General features: G+C 44.0%; 1 protein-coding gene across 1 annotated transcript in view; it reads right to left on the reverse strand.

The window, feature by feature from the left end:
* LOC139917389 (receptor-type tyrosine-protein phosphatase N2-like) overlaps nt 1-15,000 on the reverse strand; it is a 186,661-nt gene that overhangs the window by 12,972 nt on the left and 158,689 nt on the right. The window contains exons 15-18 of the mRNA XM_078287538.1: nt 13,480-13,557; nt 9,234-9,353; nt 8,010-8,176; nt 1,684-1,737 (exon numbers count right to left, since the gene is read on the reverse strand). Coding sequence (XP_078143664.1) covers nt 1,684-1,737; nt 8,010-8,176; nt 9,234-9,353; nt 13,480-13,557 — 419 coding nt within the window. The remainder of the gene's footprint in view (nt 1-1,683; nt 1,738-8,009; nt 8,177-9,233; nt 9,354-13,479; nt 13,558-15,000) is intronic.

A 15,000-nucleotide genomic window follows, 5' to 3' on the forward strand; every position in this document is an offset into this window, starting at 1 on the left:
TTTCTGTAATTTTTGCTTATTTCCAGTGAAATACTGAATCGTTTTATTATGATAATTCAATGAAACGACCTGAAAATGGAAAATCATTCTTCAGTTGAACTGCTCAGCACTCTCTTAGTTTCTCTTAAGTTTCGATTCCTCACTTCCTGTGGGTGGAGAAGTGTCCATACTGACACTCCAGTTTAATTTGGGTAAACTGGACAAATAAAATCTACAGCGTGGGGATGAGATGCTCTTCTCTACTGCAGCTCCATGTTGTGATTTAGGTGATTTTTACATAAACATCTTGCCTAGTTCCTCTTTAACCTTAATTGCTTTTTTGTTCCACTGCAGGTCTGGGCGGCCTAGTTGTAATAATTAGACAAGGTAGTAGTTAGACACAAATTCTACCTCCATGTATGTGTTGCTGTACATTTTATCTGCGTCTGGTGAGTTAGTCTATTCAACCAGCCACTAACTGACCATCATTTGGAGGTGCAGTTCTATTCTAACAATGTAGTTTGGCTCGTAGAATCATAACAGCGGCTTGTGAATTTTGGGACGATCCTGGTGTACAAAAAAAGTGAAGCTTCCTGCCTTGGTGCAGTCGAGCAATTGAGTCTAGAAATGCACATCATCCTCATCCTGTAAGAGCCATTATGCCATATTAAACAACAGATCACTCAGCAGACAGACAGAACGGCTATCTGTTATGGATGTTGGCTTTTTCTCTTCCATCCAATCATTGCAGGATGTTTTCATGAAGAACTGTGGCAGATTTTTTCCGTTAAATACCGATTTAATTATGTCTCGCTGGTCTGAGTTATTTCCTCAGGTGGTGGGGATACGCAGATGTGATCACACACGCACACACGCACACACACATACGCGCGCACACACACACACACACACACACACACGCAGGCGACAGCTGCAGCCCTGCCTCCTCTCTCCCTCTCACCCACAGCCTCCGACCAACACACTGCAAACTTTGAAGTGTCTCCAATTAAAAGTTCTCCTCCTCCATGGACAGTTTGTCAAGTTAAATTATAAGTTTTGACTAATTTCTCTCACTCATTTAAAATGTTTGTCATCCTCCACAAGCGCTGAGTGACATGAGCGCTGGAGAGGAACGAGACGGAAACACCGACTGCAGGACAGAAACCTGCAGATTCGGCCTCAGATGATCTGCATGAGCGTTACATCAGTATTACTTCTGTGCATCTGCTTGCTTGTTCATTTATAATGAATAATAAACATGTGCTTTATGTAACTAAAAAAAATAATTCAATTTAAATTATCTTTGGTGGTCAGAGAGCTAAGCGCATTTTAACCCTTGAAACAAATCGCTGAATGTATTCTAGAACTTTTTACACCCATTCTGCATTCTGGAACACTGTACACCCAGGGTTAGCCACGTTCTAGAACCTTTTTAAATGCAAGGATAACCGCATTCTAGAACCTTAAAAATTCTAGAACTCTTAAACGAGGGTTTACTACACTCCAGAACTTTAAAACCAAGCTTTTAAACTCAGGGCTAACTGCATTCTAGAACTTTGTTAAACCATGGAGAGCCGCATTCTAGAACCCTTTAACAAAAGGCTAACACCATTATAAAACCTTTCAAATGCAAATGATACAAAACACTTTTACTGTGTTAAACATAAAATGCATTATTCTAATAATTATTATTAATATACTTGCCTGCAGTGGACTATGATAGGACACGAGCGTCCCCGGTAGCACTTGTTAACTTTTCTGTAAAAAACAGAACAGAACACAAACAGTTCAGTGTTAACATCACAGGTACAACACACACACACACACACACACACACACACACACACACACCCACACACACAGGCAGAACATCACATAACTGGGATGTCAAAAATAACGACAGAACAGCACAGAACAGACCTGTTAACTCCACTGTGACTTTCCATCAAGAGAAGAAAACCAAACATAAACCTGTATTTCTCATCACGTCTCTTAAAGTTGGATATAGTTTCAGATCATCATAAAAATATTTTCTGATTTCATTTTTTTTGGCTCTTTACATCTGCAATGCACCATCAGTCCATACATTTATCCGTCATAACATTTCCCCAGTGTTACTTCAACAGTGAAAATACCTTTTTGCAAATTAAAAAGAATATGCAACACAAGTTGAAAACCATGAATTACACAAAACTGTATTTCCCTGGAATGATGAGGGACAAGAAAATATTCTCTGTTCGTTATGCAGTAATCACATACAATTAACTATGGAACACTCTGGACAGTCTGTGTGTGTGTGTGTGTGTGTGTGTGTGTGTGTATGTGTGTGTGTGTGCAGCTGTGCACAGTAGTGAATAGGAATTATACTTCAGAACACTGATCCTACCTAGATACAGTATATGTACCTGAGTGAAAAAGTATTTGAAAATACTTTTTATGGTTTGTTTTAGCCCTCTGTAGGTGCCAGGTGGGCGGGTGAGCAGATTTCCCTCCAGCTTCATTGGTGGTAAAATGCTAAGTAGCACCTTTAAGAATAATATATCACGATATGGACGAAAACCACCTGCTTCCAAACATGTATTTCTCAAAACTCATGAAACTCACTCAAAACAAACGGCCATGGAAACTTTCAGATTCAGAAGTTGCTGTTGCATGATTTCTCCATGACAGAAGACGTGTTAGCATCATTATATGTATTTTGTGCTGAACAGTAAAACACAGATGAGTGTAACATCCCTTTGAAGATTGTGGTGAAAACGTCGTTGATCAAAGAGCGCGGCAGTCAGAGGACCGACACAAACAGCCAGTTCACGTCTGCACAGGAGGCGCAGAGCCAACGGTTTCATCCCAGCTGGAGATCATCGCTGATTCTATTTCATGGAGAAACTCTAAATAACAATATTCAGCAGGAATATATTATGTAAAGGCACGGATGTGTGTGTGATCCATAATGTATCACTGCTGTCGAGGAAAACAAAAAACTTCAGCCCTGCCGTGTTGACGCTTCACTTTTTCTTCCTTGAAAGAATTGAAAGTTTCCATGGTCAGTTATGTTTTGAGAGTTTCATGACTCTTGGGAGCTTGAAGCCATTTGAAACCCTCTTTATGAACTAGATTCAAGTCAGTCTCAAGTCTTGAGGAACAAGTGTCAAGTCAAGTCTCAAGTCTAAATGTAGAACAGCAAGTCAAGTCAGAACAAATCAAGAGTCCAGTATCAATTTAATATCTTAAAGAAAACTAAATATCTAGGACTTTTCAATGCAATATGGTTTTAATAGGATAAAAACTTCATAAGAGCATCATGAGTTTGATTTCTATAATCAGTTTCAACTTCAATAAATTCAATCATTCCATACAAATTCAGAAAAGTCATTTACACAAACACAAGATCTCAAGTCAAGACTTTAGAAACCTTTTCAAGTCATCAGAGTACAAGTCAAGTCAAGTCCCAAGTCTTCTCTTCATGCATCAAGTCAAGTCTCAAGCAATTCAAATTGTGACTTGTAGTCTGACTCGAGTCTGGTCTTTCCAGTTGTCCACTGAAAGCCCCGTGTAGAGTTTAAAAAATGGGGATGTCAATCAGAAAATTACCAGTCTTTTCTCAATTCCTTGAAAACGTACATTTTTGGAGATATGTGGTTTTCATCTTTCATTTCAAACTTCTAATAAATAAAACACATGAAAATCAAAGAATCCCATTTGAAGTACAGTAGTCTGAGCGATAGGTGTGTTACACGGCATGCAAGGTGTTCACTGCAAAAACACCTTTTATCTCAAAAAGTGTTGTGTTTTCAGAAATTTTCAGGACAAACAGGCTTAGTATTAGATTAACCATGCATGCATTTTTGATATCAGTAGGTTTTGAAAGGGTTTCATAAAGCCAAGGGTCAAATAAACACACAACCATCACCCTTCAGTTAAAGCTGCACTAGGCGACTTTGCACATATGGAAGCGAGAGGTAAATGTTTGAATTTTGAAGACTTCAATACCCACAAATCCTTTTGAGATGATGTCAACAAACTAAATTTCTCCTGGTGGGGTGGAGGAGGTGAAGAGGTTCGGCCAGCGTTGGCGAGTCCAGCTTTCTCTGGACGGAGCGCTCAGTTTTGGATTTCGCTCTTGAGTTTCACCTCCTGTTGGCTGTTCGTTTTCCCACCAACAAACAGGGCGAGTCTATACGGCGTCTAAATTAGCGTTGGCGTGACGCTCTCCTCTGCTGCAGCCCCACTTCCTGATCCAGGATGGATTTTTACACAAAACTAAATCCTTGCCTTGTGCAGCTTTAACGCAAAACCATGAAAAATCACCAAAAGTTAGGAGTTAGGAGGTTTCTCCACCTGGAAATACACACATAACATCCCCTCTCTCCCCCACCCCCAAAAAAAATTGAAAAGTCAGATCCCAATGCAGATACTCAGAGTGATGTTACCATGGAAACAGCCGGCAGAGGATCACCAATGGGGGGGAGGGAGGGAAGGGAGGAGGGGGAGGGAGGGGGGGGGGGTTAAGGGGTATGGGATTCAAAGGAGACGCCCCATTAGAGAGATTCAAGCTTGACAGAGAGAGAGAGAGAGAGAGAGAGAGAGAGAGAGAGAGAGAGAGTGAGAGAGAGAGAGAGAGAGAGAGAGAGATTCCAGTCTTTAGAGATGGCTGGTAAATACAGAACTGCTTGCCATGAAGCATAATTTATTGTGTAATTCTCTTGTTTTGTTCCGCTTTATTATTTCTATTATTACAATTCTTATTCACATTTTTTAATCACTCAAAACACATTTGTACATGTATATTTATCATTGTTTTATTAATTAATTTTCTATTGCTTTCAACAACACGAGATATACAGAGAAAGATACAGAGTGAGCGAGAGAGAAAGAGAGAAAATGGAAAAGAGAGAGAGGGAGAGAGAGAGAGCTATGGAGAGAGATACAGATAAGAAGAAAGACAGACAGAATGACGGCAGACAGAAAGAAAGAGTGAGTGAGAGTGAGAAAGTGAGAGAGACAGAGTGAGAGAGAGAAAGAGAGAAGGGCAGCAACAAAAAGAGAGAGAAAGAAAGGGAGAGAAAAACAAGACAGAGAGAGTAAGACAGAACGAGACAGAAGAGAGAGAGAACAACATACAGAGAGAGAGAGATGGGAGAAAGTCGGAGAACGAGAAATACAGCGAGAGACAGAAAGAGAGACAGAGCAAAGAAGAGAGAGAGCGAGAAAGAGAGACAATACGTATGACTGTAAATAACGCTAACCCTTGCTATTTTGTTAATCTATAATATTGCATCTTAAGCTCCCTTTTCCCTGTTTCTTTCCTTCCTTCTTGCATTTTAATGTATGACGAGAGAGAGAGAGAGAGAGAGAGAGAGAGAGAAGGAGAGGGAGAAAGGGAAGGCACCGTGAGAGAGGAAGGAGGAGAGGAGGTGATCGGAGGCAGTCAAGCAAACCATGAGCAAGCAAAAAAGGCGAGAGGTCATCACAGGTCACCGGGCACAGCAAGGAGAGAGAGAGAGAGAGGGAGAGAGAGGGAGGGAGAGAGGGAGGAGGAGGAGAAAAGAAGGGGAGGAGAGGGGAAATCAACAGGAGAAAAGAGGGAGGGGGGAAGGGGGGAGACAGGGTCCATGAGGCCCCTTGGTTGCAGAGTCACAGTCTCCAATGATCACTTTTGTGACTATGCAACTGGGCTTATATTACTAGCTGCAACATCACAAAAATGACACTGGCAACCGCTAGTTAGCTGGTAAAACAACAGGGGGGAAAAAAGAGAGAGAGAGACGGAGAGAGAGAGAGAGAGAGAGGCTGAGGGGGAAGAAGGGGAGGACGTACGAGGAAATGCTTTCGCTCAGTCAGTTGTGAGTCAGGTTAAAATAAAAAAAAATAAAAAAAACATGCCGGCACAAACATAGAAGAAGGAAAGAGAGATATTTCAGCCGGTGGGTGGTGGTGGTGGTGGTGGGTGGGTGGGTGGGGGGGGGGGGGGTTGTATCCTCAAACCATCGAGGTGGAAAAAAGGAAGAAAAAAAAAAAAAGAAAAAGGAAAAAGTCACAGGTTGTTATTGTGAAAGCACCATATCCCCGGTAATAAAAGTGAAAAATATATCCCCCTGCGCTTTCTTCATTGTGTTCTGACCCCGCCGCCGCGTGAGTAAAGGCAATATTTCCTAACTGATGGTGGGTGGCGACGCCCGCCAGACCTCTTTATAATAGCTTTGACCACAAACCCTCGCTCTCGATATCTCACCTAATTGATGTGCGCCACCAACACGGCGAAAACCGGGGGGGGCGGGGGGGGGGGGGGAGGGGGGCGAGCCGGAGTCTATCACTTGAGAAAATCCGCAGTGAATCAGGGAGAGAGAGAGAGAGAGAGAGAGAGAGAGAGAGAGAGGGCCCGGGCCGGCTCCCACATAATAGGCAATACAGTATATCAGTTTAAAAGAGGTCGAAGGGGAGAGAGGGAGGAGAGCGGGTATGAAGGCGCCAGAGATAAAGGATCACTCCGCCTCCGTTCCTTCAGTGCATCCTGAATTACACCGTTATCCACTGGAAAATGCCCAGGATGTCTGAGGATATTTTTTTTTTTCTCCACTGTATCAAAACTAAGATCCCGAGTCTTAGCGGGTTTAGGGGGGTCAAACACCTCTAGCACCTTCTCTGATGGGTCTCTCGTTCTTTTTTTTTCCTAATCTGCTTTCTTTTTGTTTCAATAAAGACAAAAAAATACCAAAGATGCGTGTCCAGTCCTGATTCTTCTCTCTTGTATCTTCTACTTTGCAGCGCTCTCCGTCTTTCAACTGCCTCAATAAAAGGCAAAAATACTCAAAAGGAAAATTCCACCCTCAGATAGTCTGACACTGTCAGATCTCATCAGTCTGTGATGTTCAAGGCATTTCAGGAGTTTTTTTGTGATGAAGTGTTGTAATTTTTTGGTGAGCCCACTTTCCCTCAGCCTGCCTTGTGTACTTCTACTAGTTTGTGATTTTTGGGTTTCCCAGAATGCCTTTCGGCAACCACCAGAGAAGGGGTGTGATCTTGTTGCTTTCAGTCAAAGGCGGGTGATGCCATTTTGCTCAAGGAGATTAGATTTTGCTTTGTCTCATCTGTTAGCTAGCTATAGTCTATGATCACGGCCACGCCCATTACTCAAAACCACAACCTGTCTCTCTGCTGCAGTGCATTCTGGTCTCTCTCCTGCTCCTGTGGTGGAGAAACTGGTCTCTCTCCTCTTCTACGATGGATTTCTCCCTGTATGATTGTTGAACGTCTCTCGGTGCAAAATGGCGGCTCTAGAAAGAAGCCCTCGCTCTTTGATTGTGAGGGACTGACACCAAAACCTGACGTTTACCGCTGATGTTTTACATCCTGAAACATTTTCTCATATCAAACTCCACTGGAGCTGCTGGAAACATCTGGAGGTGACATCACATCATCTACCTTTGGCCAGTTATCCCAATAACAGCAAACAATAATTTCTATAAAACATGCACTATCATAACCATCGCAGATTGCATCTCTCTCAGTCTTTGCACTGTTTCAGTAAAGGCAAACATTTTTACACGCAGACTTGTTTACATACAGAGGCTGGAGATGTTCAAACCAAACCAAATAAACACAAAGCGAGGAGCAAACACTCAAAAACTTACCAAAACTGGAAAACTAACCAGCCCTCTGGACCATATTATGAGAGTGAGGGTGATTTTTCTTGAGGAAAACTTAAAAAAAAAACTTCCATTAGTTCCTTCAACACCTTCCAACACCTCCGCACTTTCACTATCAGCAACTTCACTTTCAACACCTGCTCAGGTTCCTTATGTAGTTTAAAGTCTTAATGGAAAAGGAAGGAGTTCCAAGGCTCTCTTCAAGCAAAAAATCTAAAGAGCCTTTATTTCCTGGCTGGTTCAAAAGAACAAAAGAACAACTCCAACATGTTTTGGCCATGCTGTGGCCTTCATCAGGGAGTCGCACGCCAAACTGCACGGAGAACAAGAAGGCTTAGTTTAGTTTAAAGTCTTTTTTTAAGTTTCTTTAAAGGGGTTCCCTACCTGCGGAAGTCGAGCAGCGTCCGGCTGGCCTCCGGGACGTTCTGGTTGAGCCAGGTGAGGAAGTGGAACTGGGTGACGGTCCGCGTCTCGTTGGTCTGCATGTTCTTCAGGTAGAAGCTACGAACCAGGAAGTCGTCGCACCAGATGTGTTCGGACACCAGGTTGACCTGCAGGAGGCACACACACATATATACACACATGCACACACATGCACACACATGCACACACATGCACACACATGCACACACGGACCAGAGTCAAATAAGTCATGAAATCATCTTACACATACACTGGCCATCAAAACAGCGTGGAATTGATCAAAGCCTTAATTCCATGCTTAATAAAAGACGCATTCAAGTTAAATAAAAGTAAAATAACCCTCTTTCGTTCATATCTACTAGTGGTACAAACCATAATCACATAAACTATGTATTGCATTGTAACATATAACAATACCTCCATATTTTCAACTTAGCACAATGAAAGACAGACAGACTGACAGATAGACAGATTGATCAATCGATAGAAATAAATAGATTAATAGACAGAGACAGGAATAGACAAACAGTACGACACTAAATTGCTAACTTAATACTAGATGCTGTTTTAACGGAGGGGGTCTTTAAATGAAAAATCTTGGATGTTGAAAAAAAAAAAGAAGGTAAAACTGTGCTATTTGTTGTTTTCTCAAAATGTATTATTGATTTAGAAAAAAATGTCCCCTCTGAAATGGGCCAGTCAGAGTATGGTTGGGTTGTTATGTAGAAAGCTGACTTTACTGGAGTCTTACGTTTGGGGCAGGGACTCTAAACTCCCCCAAAACGGCCTGCAGCTCTTTAGGCAGGATAGGGGCACTAGAGAATAAATTACTAAAAATATTTATAACATTTTCCCTTGAAAAAGCGTTCATAGACTCAAAGTAATGATGTAAAATTGACAGACATTTAACAGCAAGTCGGCTGCTGAACAGTGTTGCATTCAGGTGCTATTTTGTCGGAAAATCAAACGCCCAAAGACAAACAATATAGCAAACACAGCTTAACAATTAATTTAACAGACTTCATTTGACTTCATGTGAGTTTCATAGACAGATAGATAGATAGATAGATAGATAGATAGATAGATAGATAGATAGATAAATAAACTGATGATGTAAAATTGTAGTAAACGTGAAAATAAATGCATTGAACAGCCACTTCCAATCCACCGGACGAGTGTTTTTACCTCGTAGATGTGGTAGAGGTTGGATCCCTCGTCGGGCCAGTAATGGTAGCACTGCTTCACCCCGCTCTCGACGAGAGGCGTCAGCATCACAATGACCACACAGCCGTTCTCCCATACCATCTGCACACAAAACACACACACACACACACACACACACACACACACTGAGTAAGACTCTCGCCATTTTGTCACACCGTGGCGGCCGGTAATTGCCTCGTGACACACAGGCGCACCGTCAGCCTCTCGCACGGTCTCCCGCTCTTTGAAGCCCCCTGCCTTTTGAAACGTGGCTGCTATTTATTTGTGGAGACGAGAGAGCAGACGAGCCTGGGTCTTCCCCGGCAAACACAGCCATGTTTTCCTACGGCTTTTCGCAAGACGCAAAATATACCATACCAACACTATTTGTCCATTTTGAAAAGAAAAACATGCCTTTACGCTCAATATCTCCAAAATACAGAGGATCCATTCCACAAGAGTGTTATCATTTTGTCAACCAGGGACTTACGCTACACCCTGTTCTTTAAAAAGTACCATAATTTGTTTTAATGTTAAGCTCTCAGTCATGTTTTTAAGCGTAGGAGTCACTTTTCTTTGCGGATAGCTCAATTTGGAACAAAATTTCACATGAAGCTGTCAGCACTTCCTAAAACCTGCTAACAGGAACGCTGACTTGTGTCCTCGCTCACCCACTCACTTGGGTAGAAGGCCATACATTTGGTTCAATTTTGTGCCATCTATCATTTTGGATGAGTCGGGGGGGGGGGGGGGGGGGGTGGGGGGTGGAGGGGGGGTGGGGGGTGGAGGGGGGGTGGAGGGAGGGAGGGAGGGAGGGAGGGAGGGAGGGGTCACTGCTTTGAAATGGTGGATATCAAACTCCTCAAATGTTTACTCCGTTAACAAACTTTGGGAAGAAACTACGGGGAAGTCAAACAAGCGACGCGGTAGAAAAAAGTAATTGCTGTGGAGGCTGTTCCCGCTCCCAGCTGGGTCATTCCACAACTCGACCGACGGTGCGGTCGTATTTTTCCTGCTGGCAGTCATATTCTCACAGCCGGGGGGGGTGGGGGGGAGGGGGGGGAGGGGGGCGGCTCTGGAGATCCATTGGACTCTGAGAGGTAACAGTCAGCCGTTAATGGAAGCCATAAAACAATACCGCTCCGCCATCATTGCATTAGATAATCAAGATGGCCGCACCTGCCGTTCAGTCAGGAGCGCCGCCACACCTTGACGGAGATTTAATCGACTTTAATTGCGGTGGGTTTTGAATTACTGCGCCTCCCCGCAAACCTCCTCCCAACCCCCGCCGCTTCCCTGATTGGTCTCACGGATCTAAAGGTGTGGTGGTGCAACCTCTGTGAGAAATGGTGTTAATTCAATTTAGCTGATGGGTGCTGATGTGAGAACTCTGCTGGTGCTGGGAGGGAAAGCTCCCCTTTTTTAATCTTGGAGGTTTGTTAAAGTGGAGATTTTATTGAAACCCTTACTTATGCGGGAAAAGTTGCCAGAACGCCGCGCTCTTTTCCAGCATTACCCATACAGTCCCATGCATTTACACCTGAGAGCTGCCCAGTAAAACCACAGTCCTCTACTGTTGGGCCACGTTCACATTACAGGTGGAAGAGGCCCCAAATCTGATTTTTTTTTTGCCTAAATGTGACACAGATCAGATTTTTTCAGAGCAGTTTGAACACCAGAAAACACCTGGAATCTGATATTTTTCATTCAGATTTGGGCCACATTTGTATCTGCTCCTAGACCCGTGTGGTTTTTATGTCACGCTCCACAGCACAGATCACTGTCTGTCACTCTGCATCGCCACTTTTCAGAAAAAGATGGAGGACGGCAGAAACACGGAGGTTATCGTCACCAGCGGACGAAACCTCATCCGACCTCCACTGCAAATATTCCTTAAAATCGCTGCTTCGAACGCAATTTCACTTTCACCGGCTTCCATGATTTACTGTCTCGCTAATGTGTCGTCATTTGTTGTTGTTCATTTGCGCATGCAGGACGCTTCACAGCAGCGGTCCGATCACACTGATGTCAGATATGGATCACTTTTCAAACATGAATGAGAACAGGTAAGACAAAAAAAAACAAAAAACAGATCTGAGCGAGAAATGGGAATTGAGCATTAAGGCCTGTAATGTGAACGCAGTCTAAGCCGCTCCAGTTGGGATTAAATGCCTCGGCTGCCCATTCGTCTTTACAGAAAGGAAGTGTGCAGAAAGTTCAGCACTTTGCTCAGGGGCACCTCTGCGGCGGGTTGTTAAGGGAATGGAGGGAGCGTTTGGTGGCGTGGTGTAGTCCGCGGTGTAATAACCTTGGCAGCTCCTGATTAGGAGACTTAAGTCATTGTAAGACACAGTTGTGCTGGTTAAGTAGACTGGGCAACAACACAACAAGAAGCCCGGATAAAACCTGAGTACACAGGCTTCTGAAGCACTCAGAGAGCCCTCTTAATGAATCTAAGACCGGAGAGAGAGAGAGAGAGAGAGAGAGAGAGGGAAGGAGAGGGGAGAGGGGTAGGTGAGGAGGAGGAGGAGAGAGAGAGAGAGAGAGAGAGAGAGAGAGAGAAAATGGAGATGAGGAGATGAGAGGCGGAACGGGCGGAGAGAGAAAGGTTTGGTGGCGAAGAGCCGATGGGAAGAGAGAGGAGAGGGAGAGTAAGAGGAGAGAGAGAGAGAGAGATAGTGGAGGTGAAGAGGGGAGAGAGGGGAGGTGGAGAAAGAGGTGGAGGAGTTGAAGAGGAGGTGCGGTAGAAAGAGAGAGAGAGAAAGAGAGAGAGAGAGAGTGAGGAGACGAAAAGCTGAAAGCCTCATGCTGTGAGGCGAAGGAGCCGTGAATGGGCCGGGGGGGGGGGGGGAGGGGGGGAGGAGGAGTGGGGTCGGGGTATTGGCGGGACGAAGGGGGGGGGGGGCAAAGACAATGAACAGAGAGAGTGTCCTCCGCACCTACCCTACCACCACCCCCACCCCCACCCCCCCAACACCCCCCCACCCCAAAACCAACTCCCCTTTCCCTTCCCTGAAAGAGAAATGTCCGGAGCCTGAGAGGGATTAGTGGTGAGAGGAGGAGGAAGAGGGGGAGGAGGAAGAAAGGGGGGGGAGTAGTGGTGTAATGGGGCTAAATTCCCCCCCCCCATCCCAGTCCCCACCCCACCCCACCCCACCCCACCCCCATTCCACTCCAGACCCCCCTCCTAGGTATTTCTGTCCCAGTCAAGGCTGGAAGTAACGAATTACAACTCTCTCGTCACTATAACTGAGTAGCTTGTTTTGTGTAGTTGTACTTTTTGGAGTATTGTTGAGGTTAGCAGTTTTACTTTTACTTAAGTACGTTTTGACTGAAGTATTTTTACTTTGCAACATTTCAAATCACATCTATTACAGAGAACACATTTTCACAAATTTCCCTCCATTAGCATTGCACCAGAAACTGGTCAGTCAGCAGAGAAGAGAGGAGTACCATGACTTTATTTAAAAAATAAATAATAAAAAAAAACATTTAAATAAAAAAAAATACATTTTGGATTATGTGTTCTTTTGTTCTTTTAGCATTGCAAAGGAAAGATATATAAAAATTTGGTATTTGGTAAATAAGTAATAGCTGAGCACATTTTGAATCTTTTGTTTTACTCAAGTAGATTTTTACACATTTTTACAGTAATTTTACTTCTACTTAACTTTCAGCAGTAGCAGTAGAAGTACTACTACTGCTGTGGTACTCTTTCCACCTGGCCACCGGCACAACTGGGAATGCAGCGGTGGCAAGACTTGTTTGACAAGGGGACCTTCCCATCTGCCCCCCCCACCCACCACACAAACACACACACACACACACACACACACACCACGACTGGCCAGAATGACTTATCGATCTTCTGATCCGAGATTCAAACCCAATCTAACATTTGGGACAGTGGGAAAAGTGTTTCCGTCCCTTGCATTAACAATGCGTCCCACAGTAGATTGCAGTGGGTGTGGTGTGTGTGTTGTGTGTGTGTGTGTGGTGTGTGTGTGTGTGGTGTGTGTGCACAGCGCTGGAGGAGGGGCTGCTGGGCGGAGAACATGGTGGGAAAGGAGAGATTAATAACGACATCCACAGAAAGGGCTGCTCTCCCGTGTGGCTCGCTGCACTAATAAAAATCGGCTAACTCTTGTTTAAGAGAGGAGAGCGTATTGATTTTTGTTTGAATGTGTGTGTGGTGTGTGTGTGTGTGTGTGTGTGTGTGTGTTTTTACCTGCCAGAAATCAGCCACAGTGGAGGGAAGAGGGCCTTGAGTGGCGATGTAGGCCGGGTTCCTGGGATCATGATCCATCTGAGGGGAGGAAAGAAAAAGAGGGAGAAGAAAGGATGAAAGGTTACAAATGTGGATCATACACTCAGTAAACTGTACAAAATGTTAGGACCACCTTCCAGTCCCTCTACTGATCTTCACCTCTTTTTTACACAATCCACGTCTCACTTGTCTCAAAGCCTAACAGCAGCAAGACCAGACCATGATCGATTGACAGCTGTTTTGAATTTTTGAACTGAAATATCTATCCCTCCATGACTCTCTCCTTTCTGAAAAAGCCTTTTGTTTTTTTCGATTTTCAGAATCACACAGGGAAAAACTGTATTTCACAACTGTATTTACCCCATCAAATGTTGCTTGTTTGCCTTCTCTTAGGCCCCCAAATCCATTGGCCTTTCTATGTAGTTTTTAACATCCTTCTTGAACCTGCCTCTTCTCCTTCGTCTACATCTCCCCTCATGACTGATGTGGATTTAACAGGTGGAGTCCATAAGGGATCAGAGCGCTCACCTGGACTCACCGCATCAGGGAACTGAAACCAAACGTATGACAGAGTCCCTGCATCTACTTTCTATGTAGTATTTGGCCATGAAAACTTCCAAACAGCAACATTTCACGGTACAAAGTGCAGCAGTGAGTGATGACTGACAAGAATATTTGGTCAATATGATAAATTATCAGACGCAGGTCATCAAACTATCAGCTTAGCGCACACCTGAATGCTCTTCTGCTGTGACTTTTTCAGGATGTCAATTTTTGCTTGATCTTCGCTCTCAGCTGTAAGATCAGACTCATTTAAGCCAAGTTATGGCGAGTGTCGCATCTCGCCATTCCTGACTATCAAAATACACTGAGCTGACAAAACATTAGCCAGTCCCTCCAGGATTTCGCGGAGTTTTTTTGTGATTATTGCGGCCAAAAATGCTTGATTTTGCTGCGGCTTTTCTCAAAAATTGCGATACAATTTGCGAGGTTTTATGTGCTCTTTTTGCGGTAAAATTGCGGGAATTGGGAAAAATTGCAAGCAAAGGAAAAAAAAAATGTTTCTCTCTCTCTCTCTTAATCACTCACACACACACGCACACACACACACACACAGCCTCCCCCTATTCTCTCCCACTCTCTGTTTAAGCTATTAACTCTTCCAAGAGCTTGAATTTTGCACTCACCTCGATTCTTGCTGCTTTTGTTTTGTTTTGCACGGTCTATGGCAGTCATTTTTGTTGGCAGGTGAGTTTTGTTCATCTTCCACCTGAATGCGCGCTGCGATGACATAAGTTACCACGACACCGAATGCGACAACTGGTCCAAATCACAAGCGGTCTGTTGATTTGGCCGTTTCATGCGGAAAAGTTGCGGCAATTTTGCAAAACTGCAGGCTCTCGCAAATATTGCGGAGATTTCTTGAATTTGCGTTAATTATCGCAATCGCAAAATCGCAAGTTCCTGGAGGGACTGATTAGG

The sequence above is a fragment of the Centroberyx gerrardi genome, chromosome 13 (genome assembly GCF_048128805.1).
Source record: "Centroberyx gerrardi isolate f3 chromosome 13, fCenGer3.hap1.cur.20231027, whole genome shotgun sequence".
NCBI classification, from domain to species: domain Eukaryota; kingdom Metazoa; phylum Chordata; class Actinopteri; order Beryciformes; family Berycidae; genus Centroberyx; species Centroberyx gerrardi.